This window comes from Mustela lutreola, chromosome 11 (genome assembly GCF_030435805.1).
Source record: "Mustela lutreola isolate mMusLut2 chromosome 11, mMusLut2.pri, whole genome shotgun sequence".
Taxonomy (NCBI): domain Eukaryota; kingdom Metazoa; phylum Chordata; class Mammalia; order Carnivora; family Mustelidae; genus Mustela; species Mustela lutreola.
Window position 1 is genome coordinate 87170572 of NC_081300.1, and position 12751 is coordinate 87183322.

Sequence of the window (12751 nt, forward strand, 5' to 3'; positions counted from 1 at the left end):
AAATCAGTTGGATCTAAAATGATCAAGGAGGTTTGTGAATTTCTTAACAGGCTGATTTTATCATTTAAAAGGAATGAATAATCAAATGGGCTATTACTGCTGAATTTTAAAAGGCTGCCATCTCCTAGCCAGGGGAGGGAGCACTTACCCTGACCTCTGCCCCTGGAGCAATTAGATGAAGCACAGTTCAGTCAATGGTCTCCATTGAAGAAGGGTGCCTGGGCCCGCTGGGAAGCCGCTTGTGATCTCCTTGATGTTTTCTTGCTACCCACTCCTGTCCGTTGTATTTGCCTAGAGAGTCACTGGCCATCAAAAGCTGAGAATGCATCAAGGTGGAGGCCAACAGGAGAGTCGTATTGAAACAAAACGCCAGGCCTTTACAGTGCTTCATTGCCTCTTGGTGGAAGAAAGGATTTTAAGACTCCATCCCTTTATCTAAGGAAGAGAATCGATTCTGCACACTGTAAAGCAGACAGATGTGTGATATGATACATCACTCTGGATCGGGGTCATGGGGTAGAGGCCCTGGGCGTAGTAGGCTCTGTGTATACCAGCATGGCCCCAGGACACTCTCTTCATGTCTGGGTCCCTGCCGTCATGTTCTTTTACTGATTTGGTTAAATGATCAATGCTGAGTAACCAAGAGTCTAAAGCTAGAGACACCAATGAAAGGAACCCTCCCAGCATGGTATGGCCATGGGTTCACAATGTTGTCCTCTGATTTGTTAAAATCATGAGTCATGCATACTCTGATTTGTTTTACATAACTATCAATGTCTGTATTTAATTAAGCAAGCCATTGGCACGATGAGCAAGATCTAAAATTAAGGCATAGGAGGTGACAGTCTTGCTTGGTACCCGTATTCACAGGGAAAGGGGTGGATGTGTGGAAGCCCGAGTGTCCTAGAACCCTGATCATGAATCCCAGAAGATGGTCAGACGTCTAAACATTAGTTTCCTTTCTCTGGTTCTGCAGGTACTTCTCTTTCATCAAGACTGCATTATAATCCTCCTTTCTTTCTTCCTCTTGTAACTTTCTTTAACATTAATGAAGACATAAGTACTCCTCAAAAAACAGTGCCTTTCCAGTGTTCAGGATGCAGCTTGTGCATTCTCCCTACCTCCCAACCCTAAGGTCAGCGGTTCTCAAATTGAGATTGGTGGCTCCCTGGAGGGTTCCCCAAATTCAGATTATTTTCATAATAATACTAATATGTCATTTGGCATTTTTCATTGTGTTAGCCTTTGCACTGATGGTGCAAAGCAGTGTTGTTTTAAAAGAAATAAAGAGTAAATATTTGGGAAAAAAGTGTCCATTTTAATTTCTAAAGTGGTAAATATAGATAAATGTAACGCACATAAACAAGCTCTTCAGGGTCCTTTGAAGAGTGTAAATATTTATTCTCTGTAGCACCTGATACCTAGTGAACACTCAGATATTTCATTGAGAGTATCTAAAGACTATCTTACGCATTTTACTATCTTTATACACACTATTGTGTAAACTTTAGCTTTTTTGTGCCCTTGTTTCACAACGTATTTCAAAGAAACATAAAACATGTTTCTTGGCATTTTCTTGCTCAGATCAGTTCAGTAATTGTTAAATGCTTATAGAATTTCCAGCAGTCATAACAGGATCCGTTTTACATTTTGTCTACATTTTGACAAAATGTAGTCAGTAATAAATCACAAGCCAAAATGATGGTACTCCATTGCATTTTACCTTCAAAGAGGATTGCCATTTGATTTTAGTAGTAGTGTGATGTTCCTACTTTGGATAAATGGTATTCATGCCCCATTAAATCAACAAATCTCTCATATTATTCTTGAGCATAAAGCAGATTGATTTGGGGGGGGGAAATAAGAGTCTGATGAGTTATCCATAAAAATACAGACTGATGATGTGGGGAGTTGATTTTTTTTTTTTTAAAGATTTTATTTATTTATTATTTGACAGAGGGAAATCACAAGTAGGCAGAGAGGCAGGCAGAGAGAGAGGAAGGGAAGCAGGCCCCCTACTGAGCAGAGAGCCCGATGTGGGACTTGATCCCAGGACCCTGGAATGATGACCTGAGCCGAAGGCAGCGGCTTAACCCACTGAGCCACCCAGGCGTCCCTGGGGAGTTGATTCTTGATGATAACTTTTTATTTATGAGTCTGTGAGTCTGTTTTTGTAATTTTTTTTTTTTAAACCATTTTCCCAGTGCTCTTCATTCTTTTGTGTGGATTTATATTTCTGGTTGTCACTTTCCTTCTGCCTGAAGGACTTTCTTTACCATTTCTTACAGTGTGGGTGACAAATGCCTTCTGCTTTTGTATATCTGAAAATGTCTTTTACTTCACCTTCATTTTTGAAGGATATTTTTGCTGGGTATAGAATTTAGGTTGACAAGTTTTGGGGTTTTGTTATTGTTTTTTTTTTTTAAGATTTTATTTATTTATTTGACAGACAGAGATCACAGGTAGGCAGAGAGGCAGGCAGAGAGAGAGGAGGAAGCAGGCTCCCTGCTGAGCAGAGAGCCCAACATGGGGCTTGATCCCAGGACCCTGGGATCACAACCCGAGCCGAAGGCAGAGGCTTTAACCCACTGAGCCACCCAGGCACCCAATTGTTGTTTTTTTCCATTCAGCACTTTAAAGATGTTATTCTACTGTCTTCTAACTTGCTTTGCTCCCTCCCCTCCCCCTTCCCCCACTCATTCCCTGGTGAGGAATCTGTCTTCTCTTTGTTTTTCTATATATAACTTGTTTTTTTTCTCTGACGGGCTTTAAGCTTTTGCTCTTATTACTGGTTTTAAGCAGTTTGATAATATGGTTTAGCTTAATTTTGTGTTTCTTGTGCCTGGGGTTCCTTGAGCTTTTTGCATTGGTGGGTTTATGGTGGCCATTATTTCTTCAAATGTCTTTTCTGTCTGACCCCTATTCTCCTCCAGGGACTCCAGTTACATGCATATTAGGCAGTTCAAAGTTGTCTCACAGCACATCGATACACTGTTCATTTTTTTAAGTCTTTCTTTCTGTGTTTCATTTTGGGTAGTTTCTGTTGCTGTGTCTTCAAGCTCAGTAGTCTTTTTTTTTTCTGCAGTGTCTATCTGCTGTTACAAATTTATAATATTTATGGCAAAATAGATATATTAGAGGATACATCACTGCTCTAACATTTTTGACTTTAGTTGTCTTATAGACCCAACAGAGACTAGTTTTTTTGTTTGTTTGTTTTGTTTTTTTTTTTTAAAGAGAAGAATCACTTTTTCCCATGCCTTAAATTAAATTCTTCTTTGGACTTTCATAGCTAAGCTGTGGTGCCACAACCCACCCTATCTCTCAAGTCACAAATGTTTTCGAGGGCATCATTTTCCCTTCATTTTCCAATATCTGTAGCAAGTCTTATTACCTGTGTTTCCATCCACTTCTCTCCATCTTTTGCCACCATCCTACTCCAAGCCACCATAATCTCCTCCTTGAATGACAGCAACAACCTCCTCAGTAGTTTCCCTACTCCTTTATACCTTCAGTCCTGTTTTGATCAGTTCTTACAGCATTCAAAAAATGACAATCAGATCATTTCACTCTACTGAGAATCTCCTTTGGCTTCCAATTAATGGTATTTTGCTTGAAACCCAAACTCCATTCTGGGCATTTAAGATTCTTGGTCCCTGCCTGCCTCTCTACCATCATCTTGGGCGACTTTTCCCTTCTTTTGCTGTGCTTTAGCCGAAAATTGTTTGACCGCTACCCACCAAAAATACGTTTACCTTACAATCTAATACATGGGAGCATCTATATACTCTAGTTCGTTGATTCTAAGGTATTTAAAATCAGGATGCATCTTACAGTCATATCTGTTATATGACTCTTTAGTCATGTGGACATAAAGACATGTGTACATGTCATAGTTTGGTCAACAGCACCTTGTTTTACTTAATGTCACAGTTTAGTCAACAGCACCTTTTACTTAATGTCACATAAAATTGCCATGGCTTATAGTTGACAGCATCCTAAATCTGATGAATTATGGTATTTGAAATAAAAGTTTCCTATAACAATACTTCACTATCCAGGGCACATCTGCATCCCACTGTTTTCTGTTCTATTGTGTTTATTCCATTTCATTGACTAAACCAAAACAAAACAAAAAAGAAAAAAAAACCCATTTGTCATGTTTGCCCTTGGGTCATAGCTTGAAGTTTGAAAGCTCTGCTGTAGCCATTCAGACATTTCTTTTTTTTTTTTTTTTTTTTTTAATCGAATTACGAAACCCTTTCTTGCTTTAAGATATTTGCCCTCTGCCTTTTCCTGTTCTTTGTATAGCTGGCTCCTCATCATATTATGGGTGTCAGTATGTCACCTCTTCAGAGAAGCCCTCCTTGATTACCCATAAGGTCTTTTCCATCCCTCTTTTCCTTTTCTCTTGTACCTTGTTTGTTTCTTTCATAGCATTTGTCACTGTTTGTAATTATGTGCTTGTTAATTTTCTCTCATTCCCCAGTGAGTGATGGTATTTCCACCTATGCTATATGGCACCACAGGGTCTGGCCTATCAGGTGCACTCAGAAAGTCCTTGAATGTCAGCTGAACATTCTGAAATGCTGCTGTTTCAGAGCAGCTTTGCTTTGGAGAAGGCCTTCTTCTTACTTGAAGGTCAATGTCAGGTTTCTGAATCTCAGCAGCTTTTGATTAACAACAAAAAAGTCCCTGTTTGTCTTGGCTCTTGTCCTGTGTGTGTGTTTGTCTGCATGCATGTGTGTGTCTCTCAAGGAGTAGGCTAGGGAGGGGCCAACTGGAAGGAAGAGGGAAAGGTTAAGAATGGGGAATAAACAAAGAAACAAGAGTAAAAACTAACTCCTTGAATTTCTTCTTTTTTTTACAAAGCCCCTGGGCATTAATATGAATGTTAAGATATTTGTACAGGGTATGCATGTGTGCTCTAAGTAGTCAAGTGTTATCAACACAACATCATATATTCCTGTAACTTTAATTTCTGATGTTGGACATGACTTAATTAATTAGTTCTTTGAAAACCAGATGTTTGGGCAGCTGCAACAACCTTCTTGTCTTTCTAGGTAAATTGCTCTTTTCTTTATAAAACCCAAGCATGTAGAATTGTATCCTACACTATGAAAAATTTCTAATCGACTCCTTACCTTTTAGGCACATAGAGATGAAATCCAACGCAAATTTGATGCCCTTCGTAACAGCTGTACTGTAAGTATTAAATCTAAAGGTGATTAAAATAACACGAGACTAAAAACCAAGAGGGAAGAGTGAGCATTTCTTATAACATCAGTTGACTCTTACAGACTCTCAGCCTGAAGCACGTAATGGGGTCAAACTGATTTGGAGTTCCTGAGCCCCAGCTAATGCCAGTTTCTTGGGTTCCTGCCAGTTTAAAAAATTCTAAACCATTCTTTATGTTTGGGGAAGGATGGTTGAAAAGGTGGAAATGGTTCTCATTGCATAGGCTTCAGTAGCTGCAACAAAAGTCCCAAGGCAGCTCCCTCCCCGCCCCAGTGTAGAAGGTTCCAAGGCTGGTCCCAGACACTGTGCAGACGCTGGGAGTGGTTGCCTCGCAAGGCTTCTCCAGCCTGCTGCTGGAGAAGTTCTGTGGACCTAGAAATTTTAATTTCCTACTGGGCAAAATGAAACTCTGTGGCTCTTTGGGAGATGTCATTTACATGGAGAGAATTCAATTCTGTGAACGGAGAAGCATCATACACAGGTTATATGATGGGGTAGGGTCAGCAGAAGCTCACTCTGTTTCCCATTAGAACAAAGGACTGAAATAGGCCCCCTTTCAGAAGACAGGTTGTTATCCTATTCATGGTTCCACCTCCTTTCTTTGGTACTTTCATGGCTTTATTACCTCCTTAATCCTCAGTGAACTTGTCTCCATTTGTGTTATTTGTATCTGTGAATTTCCAGAAACAACCCCACCATACTCCCCACATAAATCTTTTATTGTCTTATAATGAACTCTTTCTTTCCTCTTCACCTCTTATAAATGGGACATTAAGTCTTTTTTTTTTTTTTAAAGATTTTATTTATTTATCAGAGAGAGAGAGGGGGAGAGAGCGAGCACAGGCAGACAGAATGGCAGGCAGAGGCAGAGGGAGAAGCAGGCTCCCCGCCGAGCAAGGAGCCCGATGTGGGACTCGATCCCGGGACGCTGGGATCATGACCTGAGCCGAAGGAAGCTGCTTAACCAACTGAGCCACCCAGGCGTCCCGGGACATTAAGTCTTAAGAGTATATGATTTCCTCCCTTAGTTTAGTTACAAAATCCACACTGTAAAATGCATAAAGTACACTAATCTTATGGGTACAGTTCAATGAAGTTCTTACACCATATAGACAACTGCGTAGCCACCACATAGATCAAGATCCAGAACATTTTCATGTCCCCTTCTTATCAGCATCCTTTGCCCAAAGGTGACCACAGTTCTGACCTCTGATACTAGAGATCAGTTTGGCCTGTTCTTGAACTTCAGACAAATGGCGTCATGGAGGGTATGCTTTCTTGGACTTAGCTTTTTTTGACTTGAGTTATCTGTGGCGTTTGTCCATGTGGTGGAGTCTGTCAAGAATCTGTTTCTTTTCATTAATTATGATGTAGTGTTGCCCCAGACACATAGAACTGGAGTTTATTTATCAGTTCTACTGCTGGTGGGATTCAAATTGCTGCCGTAAGGAACACAGCTGTCAGGAAGCATCATTGCATGAGTCCTTTGGTGGCCATAAGCACCTGTTTCTGGTGAGGATATACCCAAGAGTGGGGCAGCTAGTAGGTTTGACTCTGTTTGACTCTAGCAGGTACCCGGCAGATGGATTTTTGGTCAGTATTTCCCGGTGCCAATGGCTGCCTCAGTGGTAGGCCCGCCTTACAAGTGTCTCCCAGTTTCCTCCATTCTGCCTCTCTTCCTTGAGAAGCTGATGTGTTCTGTTTCTATACTCTTGGGCCCCCACTTTTTCAGTATCTTACTGTCTCCATTTCTTTTTTTTTCTTAATGCACAAGTTATTTGCTTATATTACTTACATGCTCATAAATGATCACTGAATAAAACATAGTTCATTTTATGACCGTGATTTTTTTTATATTACTATTTTTTCCTAATATAAACTTGGATACGTTTTAAATGTGTACATCGTTAATCCTTCATCTGGAGTTTTCTCTTTTTTTAGTCTTTTGGCATAACAGTTTTTTTTTTAATTGAAGTATAGTTGATACACAATATTACATTAGTTTTTGGTGTATAACATAGTGATTCAACAACTCTATGTATTATGCTAGGCTCACCACAAGTATAGTTACCATCTGTCACCGTACGATGCTGTGATAATCCCATTGACTATATTCCCTATGCTGTACTTCTCATCCCTGCGACTTAATCATCCCAGAACTGGAAGTCTGTATCTTCCATTCCCTTTTGCCTATTTTACCCATCCCTCCACCCCCCTCCCCTTTCTGGCAACCATCAGTTTTCTGTATTTGTGGGTCTGCTTCTGCTATTGGTTTGTTCGTTTGTTCATTTGTTTTGTTTTTTAGATTCCACATGTAAGTGAAATCATGTGGTACTTGTCTATCTCTGTCTGACTTACTTCGCTTAGCATAATACCCTCGAGGTCAATCCATGTTGTCACAAATGGCACAATCTCATCCTTTCTACATGGCTGAGTAATATTCCGAGTGTGTGTGTGTGTGTGTGTGTGTGTGAGAGAGAGAGAGAGAGAGAGAATGCCTCATTTTCATAAGAGCTTTTTTAAGAAACATTTTTATAGCTTTATTGAGGTTATACTTGAAGTACCGTAACTTCAAGAATTTTGAAATGTGTACATAGTTGTGAAACCAGTAAGACAATCAAAATAATGAACATATCTGTTACTCTCAAATGTTTCCATCTGCCTCTTGGTAATCCTCCCTCCCCCAGATTTTAAAAATTAGAGGTTTGTTTTTTAATAGAATATGCCAGTATGTGAGAGAATTTAGTTACTTTCTTATGTAACTTTTATATTCTCTTGATCCCTCACATTTGCTTTTTTGAGGGGGTAGTGGTGACCTCTAATCCTTGTTTTACTTACTTCTGGCATTCTGTGGAGAAGACTTGGGACCTCTCCCAGTGGAAGGGAGAACCCAAAACAGTGACCCCCCACCCAATACTTCAGCTAGAGCTGCTGGGTTGCTTGTGGTCCAGCCATGCACTCTGGAGTCAGATTGAGTTCTGATTCGAAATTGGCCTCTTTGTAACCTCTGTAATGTTAAATATCCACACCTCCATCTGTTCACCTGTAAAATGGCCTGACATTGTGTATTCCCCATTCCAATATATCATCAATTATTAGATGCATAATTCATTTAATAACTACTCTATAGGGATTTGGTGAGGGCAGAAACACAGCTGCTTTGTTCCAATATATGTTCACATTTCAGAAACAGTAAAACTTAGGAGACACTAATTCACGGAATCAGAAGTTTGGTGCTAATGCCTACATCATGGGCGTCCTGCAAGAATTAGATGAAGCATCCAAGTGATTACACAGGGTCTGGTCCATAGAAAGTGCTAAAAAGTATGGGTTACTATTAATATTTTATTATATTGGGTTTACGACATATTCTTTTGTTTAGGAAATGGTCTGCCCCTTTAAAAAGTTTGAAAACCACTGCTTTAGGACAGCATTTGGCAGCAAAAGAGACCCCTGTTACAGTTTTTCAACTTCAAAGGCCCTTAAAGACACTTCTGAGGGCTTGATGGGTGTTTCTTTCTTACTGGCTCAATCTGAGATTGTCCCTGCCCGGAGACGTCATCTTTGTCGCTGGTGGGAACTCCTGTAATAACTCAACGATAGGAGCTCCCAGTTAGCAGCTTTTAAAAAGCTCATGAGCAGTAAGATTTTCCAGCTCAGACCATTTCTATATTTTGACGAGATGTAAAAAAAGGATTTGATCCAATCTGGCACCTAAAACCCTACCTAAGTCTGTTTTGGAGGGGAGTTGGTGGGCAAACATATGACACAGTTTTAATTATGAATCAATCTGTCAGCTATAAGATTAAAAATAAATAATATGCAAATAGCTGCCTTCAAGAAGGAACCAGACATTCCGGTAGGACTTCAGCCCTGTGTCTTTTTAGCCTGATGCTCCACATCTGGCTGGTTTCTTTACCCCCCAGAGTGCTACTGAACATTTACCTGGTAACCTTCTCTCTGCTGGTCTTCCCGTCAGGTGTGAGAGGTGGAGTTCTTGCTCAGAACTGTCAGGTTTCCTTGAAAAGCAGCATATAGCCCCAAATAGATCTCCCTCTCTCTCTGTCTCTCTTTTTTGGACACTGACAGTAGATCAGTTTTGATATCCTTATTTCCTCTTAGAACTGCATCACCATCTCTTATCTGCAGAAGCAGCATAGAAGAGCGCTCTTTTGGCCCTGCATTAGGAAGCTGTCTCCCTCCTCTTCTCACTGCTAAGATGGAGTCAGCCTTCCAGTTTCTCTTCTTTACCCTGTATCCTTGGGCTTGGAAGGTTAACAAACTCATAATAGAATGAACATATCATTTGCCCTTGAGGTAGTGAGGATACACCCACGGACACATGGGAGACCTAAGAATTCTCCTTGCACATTCCCTGGTTCAGCATCACAGATTGCCTATCATAATACTTAAAAAAATTTTTTTGAATTGTGGAGACCATTAATTTTCTGCCTGTGTCCCAAGTCAGTTCAATATCTGTAAACCCAATAATGTGTGTGTGTGGATGGGTGTGGGGGTTTCTAATGCTAATACTTAATACCCCAACGCCAACACCTCAAAATAGTATCACAAGCTAAGCATATTATGGCTTGGGCAGAAGGAATATATAAGAAGTCTGGATGAGTTAAAATGCTTTAATGAGTGTTTGGGTGCTTCACACAAACACGTAAGCCTCCTCTTGACAAACAGGCAAAATAGAGAGGGTAGAATATAGAACCAACAGCCACAGACTGTAAGTAGAAATCAGAGATGTGAGACCCCTTGAGAACTGGATGACAATAGGGGTCTAGAAGGATGCCTCCCACTCCAGTGGGCCCATCGCAGATGAAGTGAGAATCATAACCTTGGCACATCATTGAGCTTTTCAAGCATTTCTTCCTTAGCACATTATAATCTGTTTTGAAGGGAGAAGAGTTAGCAGAAATGGGCTAATAATAAATTGCAATTTTTTTCCCCCATAAATCAGAGAAATGGGAGTGAGAACCCAAAGGCTCAGGTATATCTTCGAGTGGCGAGTAAATTGTTTTGGCCACATGTATATTATGTGAGCAGATTTTCTGTAGTCTCTTTGCTCTGCAAGAGGCACCATGATAATTTTTAAAATGAAACATTGTCTTGGTCATTAATTTTTTATCCCTTGTATCCTTGTATTCCACAGTCTACATTAAAGTAGAGCAGTATGAAAGAACATTCAAAACATTAAAAAAAAAAAAAAAGAAAGAAAGAAAGAAACAGAGGAGGTAGTAAATACAGTATTTACCTCCATACCACAAATGAAGACCCCAGCCCCCTGCAAAGTTCAGGATTTAGGGCTTCAGACTCCAAGCTCCAAGGCCAGCTTGCCTCTGTTTTTTTTGGTCGGGGACAGGCAGGGACATTAGAAGGAAGCATAATAGTTAAATGGAGGCATTTACAGTCCAGCATGAAAACGATCTTAAGGAATGGCTTTATTACATATAAGATGGAGACCAGTTGAACTATCGGGCATCGTTTATTCCTTGTTTCTGCTTTTAGGAGATTTAACCATGTCACCCAAAGGGTGATCCAAGGATCCCTTTGAGCCATAGCTACCCACTAGGAATGACAAACTTAGAGTTTTTCTCCCCCATTTTCCATGATAAAGAAGGAGTCCTAGCCAAGGACCCAACCAGATAACCTTCATTCCCCATCTTGTAATCAAGGGTGTACCTCAAACCAATACATTAGGAGTTAACAGGGCTTTTAACATTAAAATACAGATTCCTAGACGACTTAACTACATTAAAAGCTTATCAGCTCAGTTAACAAAATGAAAAGCTCTGTTTTCTGAACCACATTGCACAAGTGTCCTTAATTGATGCTCTTTAATTCTATGTGCCTGGGAAGATTTTTTTAAAATTGATAATCAAAGGGGGTTAAAATAGGGAATTAGTCATGGAAAGAGTGGCAACACTTCTTAAACTAAGTATACTCTAGGTTTGGAAATTGGAAACAATTAATAAACTGTAGGCTTCAAGGCACTTCCTTTTAATTTATTTCTTTTTGTTACATAAAATTTAATTTACTGCCTGTGTGCCTCATTCCAACTATTATTAGAAAATTGCCCTTAAACTTCAAAAGTCTTACATACAATAGCTCTCTGCAAGTCTGATACTGAACCTTGGAAAAGAGAATAGGGAAGCTAAATGCACTGAAATCAAAGTCATTCTGCCATTGAGCAGGGAAATAATTTAGCAAAGCCAGATTAAATCTCTCAATAAAATGACAATTTCATATACATGCCTTCCCATTTTTTGATAGCTAACTGTATAATAAAAACCATTAAAGTGATGCCATGGTACAATGTTTTCAGGATTATTCTGAGCTTCCTTTAAATTTTTCCCTTTTGTTGCATGAAATTAAATTTATTGCCGAGGTATTAAAATAACTCTCAGTGTCCTTCTCAGTCAGTCCTCCTCGATAAGAACTTCATTTTGCTTTCTAAGACTATCTCCGGTTCTAATGTCCTGTGGATGGTGCCGTCTGTTTAATTAGCTGATTGCGATGCTACTCTCTTAGACGCCTGTCCTTGGCTTGCATTTTCCACATTATATTATCGTCCATTAACTTGATCTCATTTCAAGTTGCCACTTCCATATGACAGTCACTTTTGACTGATCTGCTTTTGCCATGTCTTCCAGATGGTTCCTGAGTGAGAAAGAATCAGAGACTTTTCTTTTTCCGCCACAGCATATGTGTGGTAGTGCTAAGTGGGCGGGCATGGGAGCTTGGCTTTGGCAGCCGGGGTTGGCTGAGCCAACGGAAGTGGCACGTGCATTGCTAGTGTCACGTAGGTTCTAAAATCAATGGCTCTAGTAGCAGTTCCCATTTCAAATGGACTTGCTCGATGCAGAACTGGGTTCCTTTCCTCTTTAGGTAATCACAGACCTGGAGGAACAGCTAAACCAGCTCACCGAGGACAATGCTGAGCTCAACAACCAAAATTTCTACTTGTCCAAACAACTTGACGAGGCTTCCGGCGCCAACGATGAGATAGCACAGCTCCGTAGCGAAGTGGATCATCTTCGCCGTGAGATCACGGAGAGGGAGATGCAGCTCACCAGCCAGAAGCAAGTAAGGGCAGTAAGCAGTGTCAGGGATCCCTGGCACACTTGGATCCTGTTAGAGCGGGCACCTGGTATACCTCTCCCAAGGGATCCGAGACTGAGCCTTGTCTATTAAATGGGCTCTTTTTCATCACCATGTCTGTTTTGAGGGCTTGGGGGTTTGGAAAAAGTAGCTTTTAGAAGTGTGTTGTCCTCTTCATTTGGATTTTTAAAAAAGTAAAAATAAAATAGAATGTTCTGGGAGCCTAGTGCGAGTCCCTTTACTTTTAAGCATAGTCTCTTCCCCCTTGGCTTGCTTTGGGTTCTTTCTTCAAGATGGTGGAAGAAATGGCCCTTTATCCAATCCTGTTTGGTCCCCTGGGTCTATAGAAACTGTGTTTCAGACTGTAGTTAGAAACTTGTACTTTGCTGACACTGATCCAACAAAA

General features: G+C 40.3%; 1 protein-coding gene across 9 annotated transcripts in view; it reads left to right on the forward strand.

The window, feature by feature from the left end:
- Positions 1 to 12751, forward strand: part of CIT (citron rho-interacting serine/threonine kinase) — a 167913-nt gene that overhangs the window by 112191 nt on the left and 42971 nt on the right. For all 9 annotated transcript variants that reach the window (XM_059138701.1, XM_059138700.1, XM_059138703.1 and 6 more), the window contains 2 exons: positions 5152 to 5205; positions 12133 to 12330. In XM_059138701.1, the coding sequence (XP_058994684.1) occupies positions 5152 to 5205; positions 12133 to 12330 (252 nt within the window). The remainder of the gene's footprint in view (positions 1 to 5151; positions 5206 to 12132; positions 12331 to 12751) is intronic.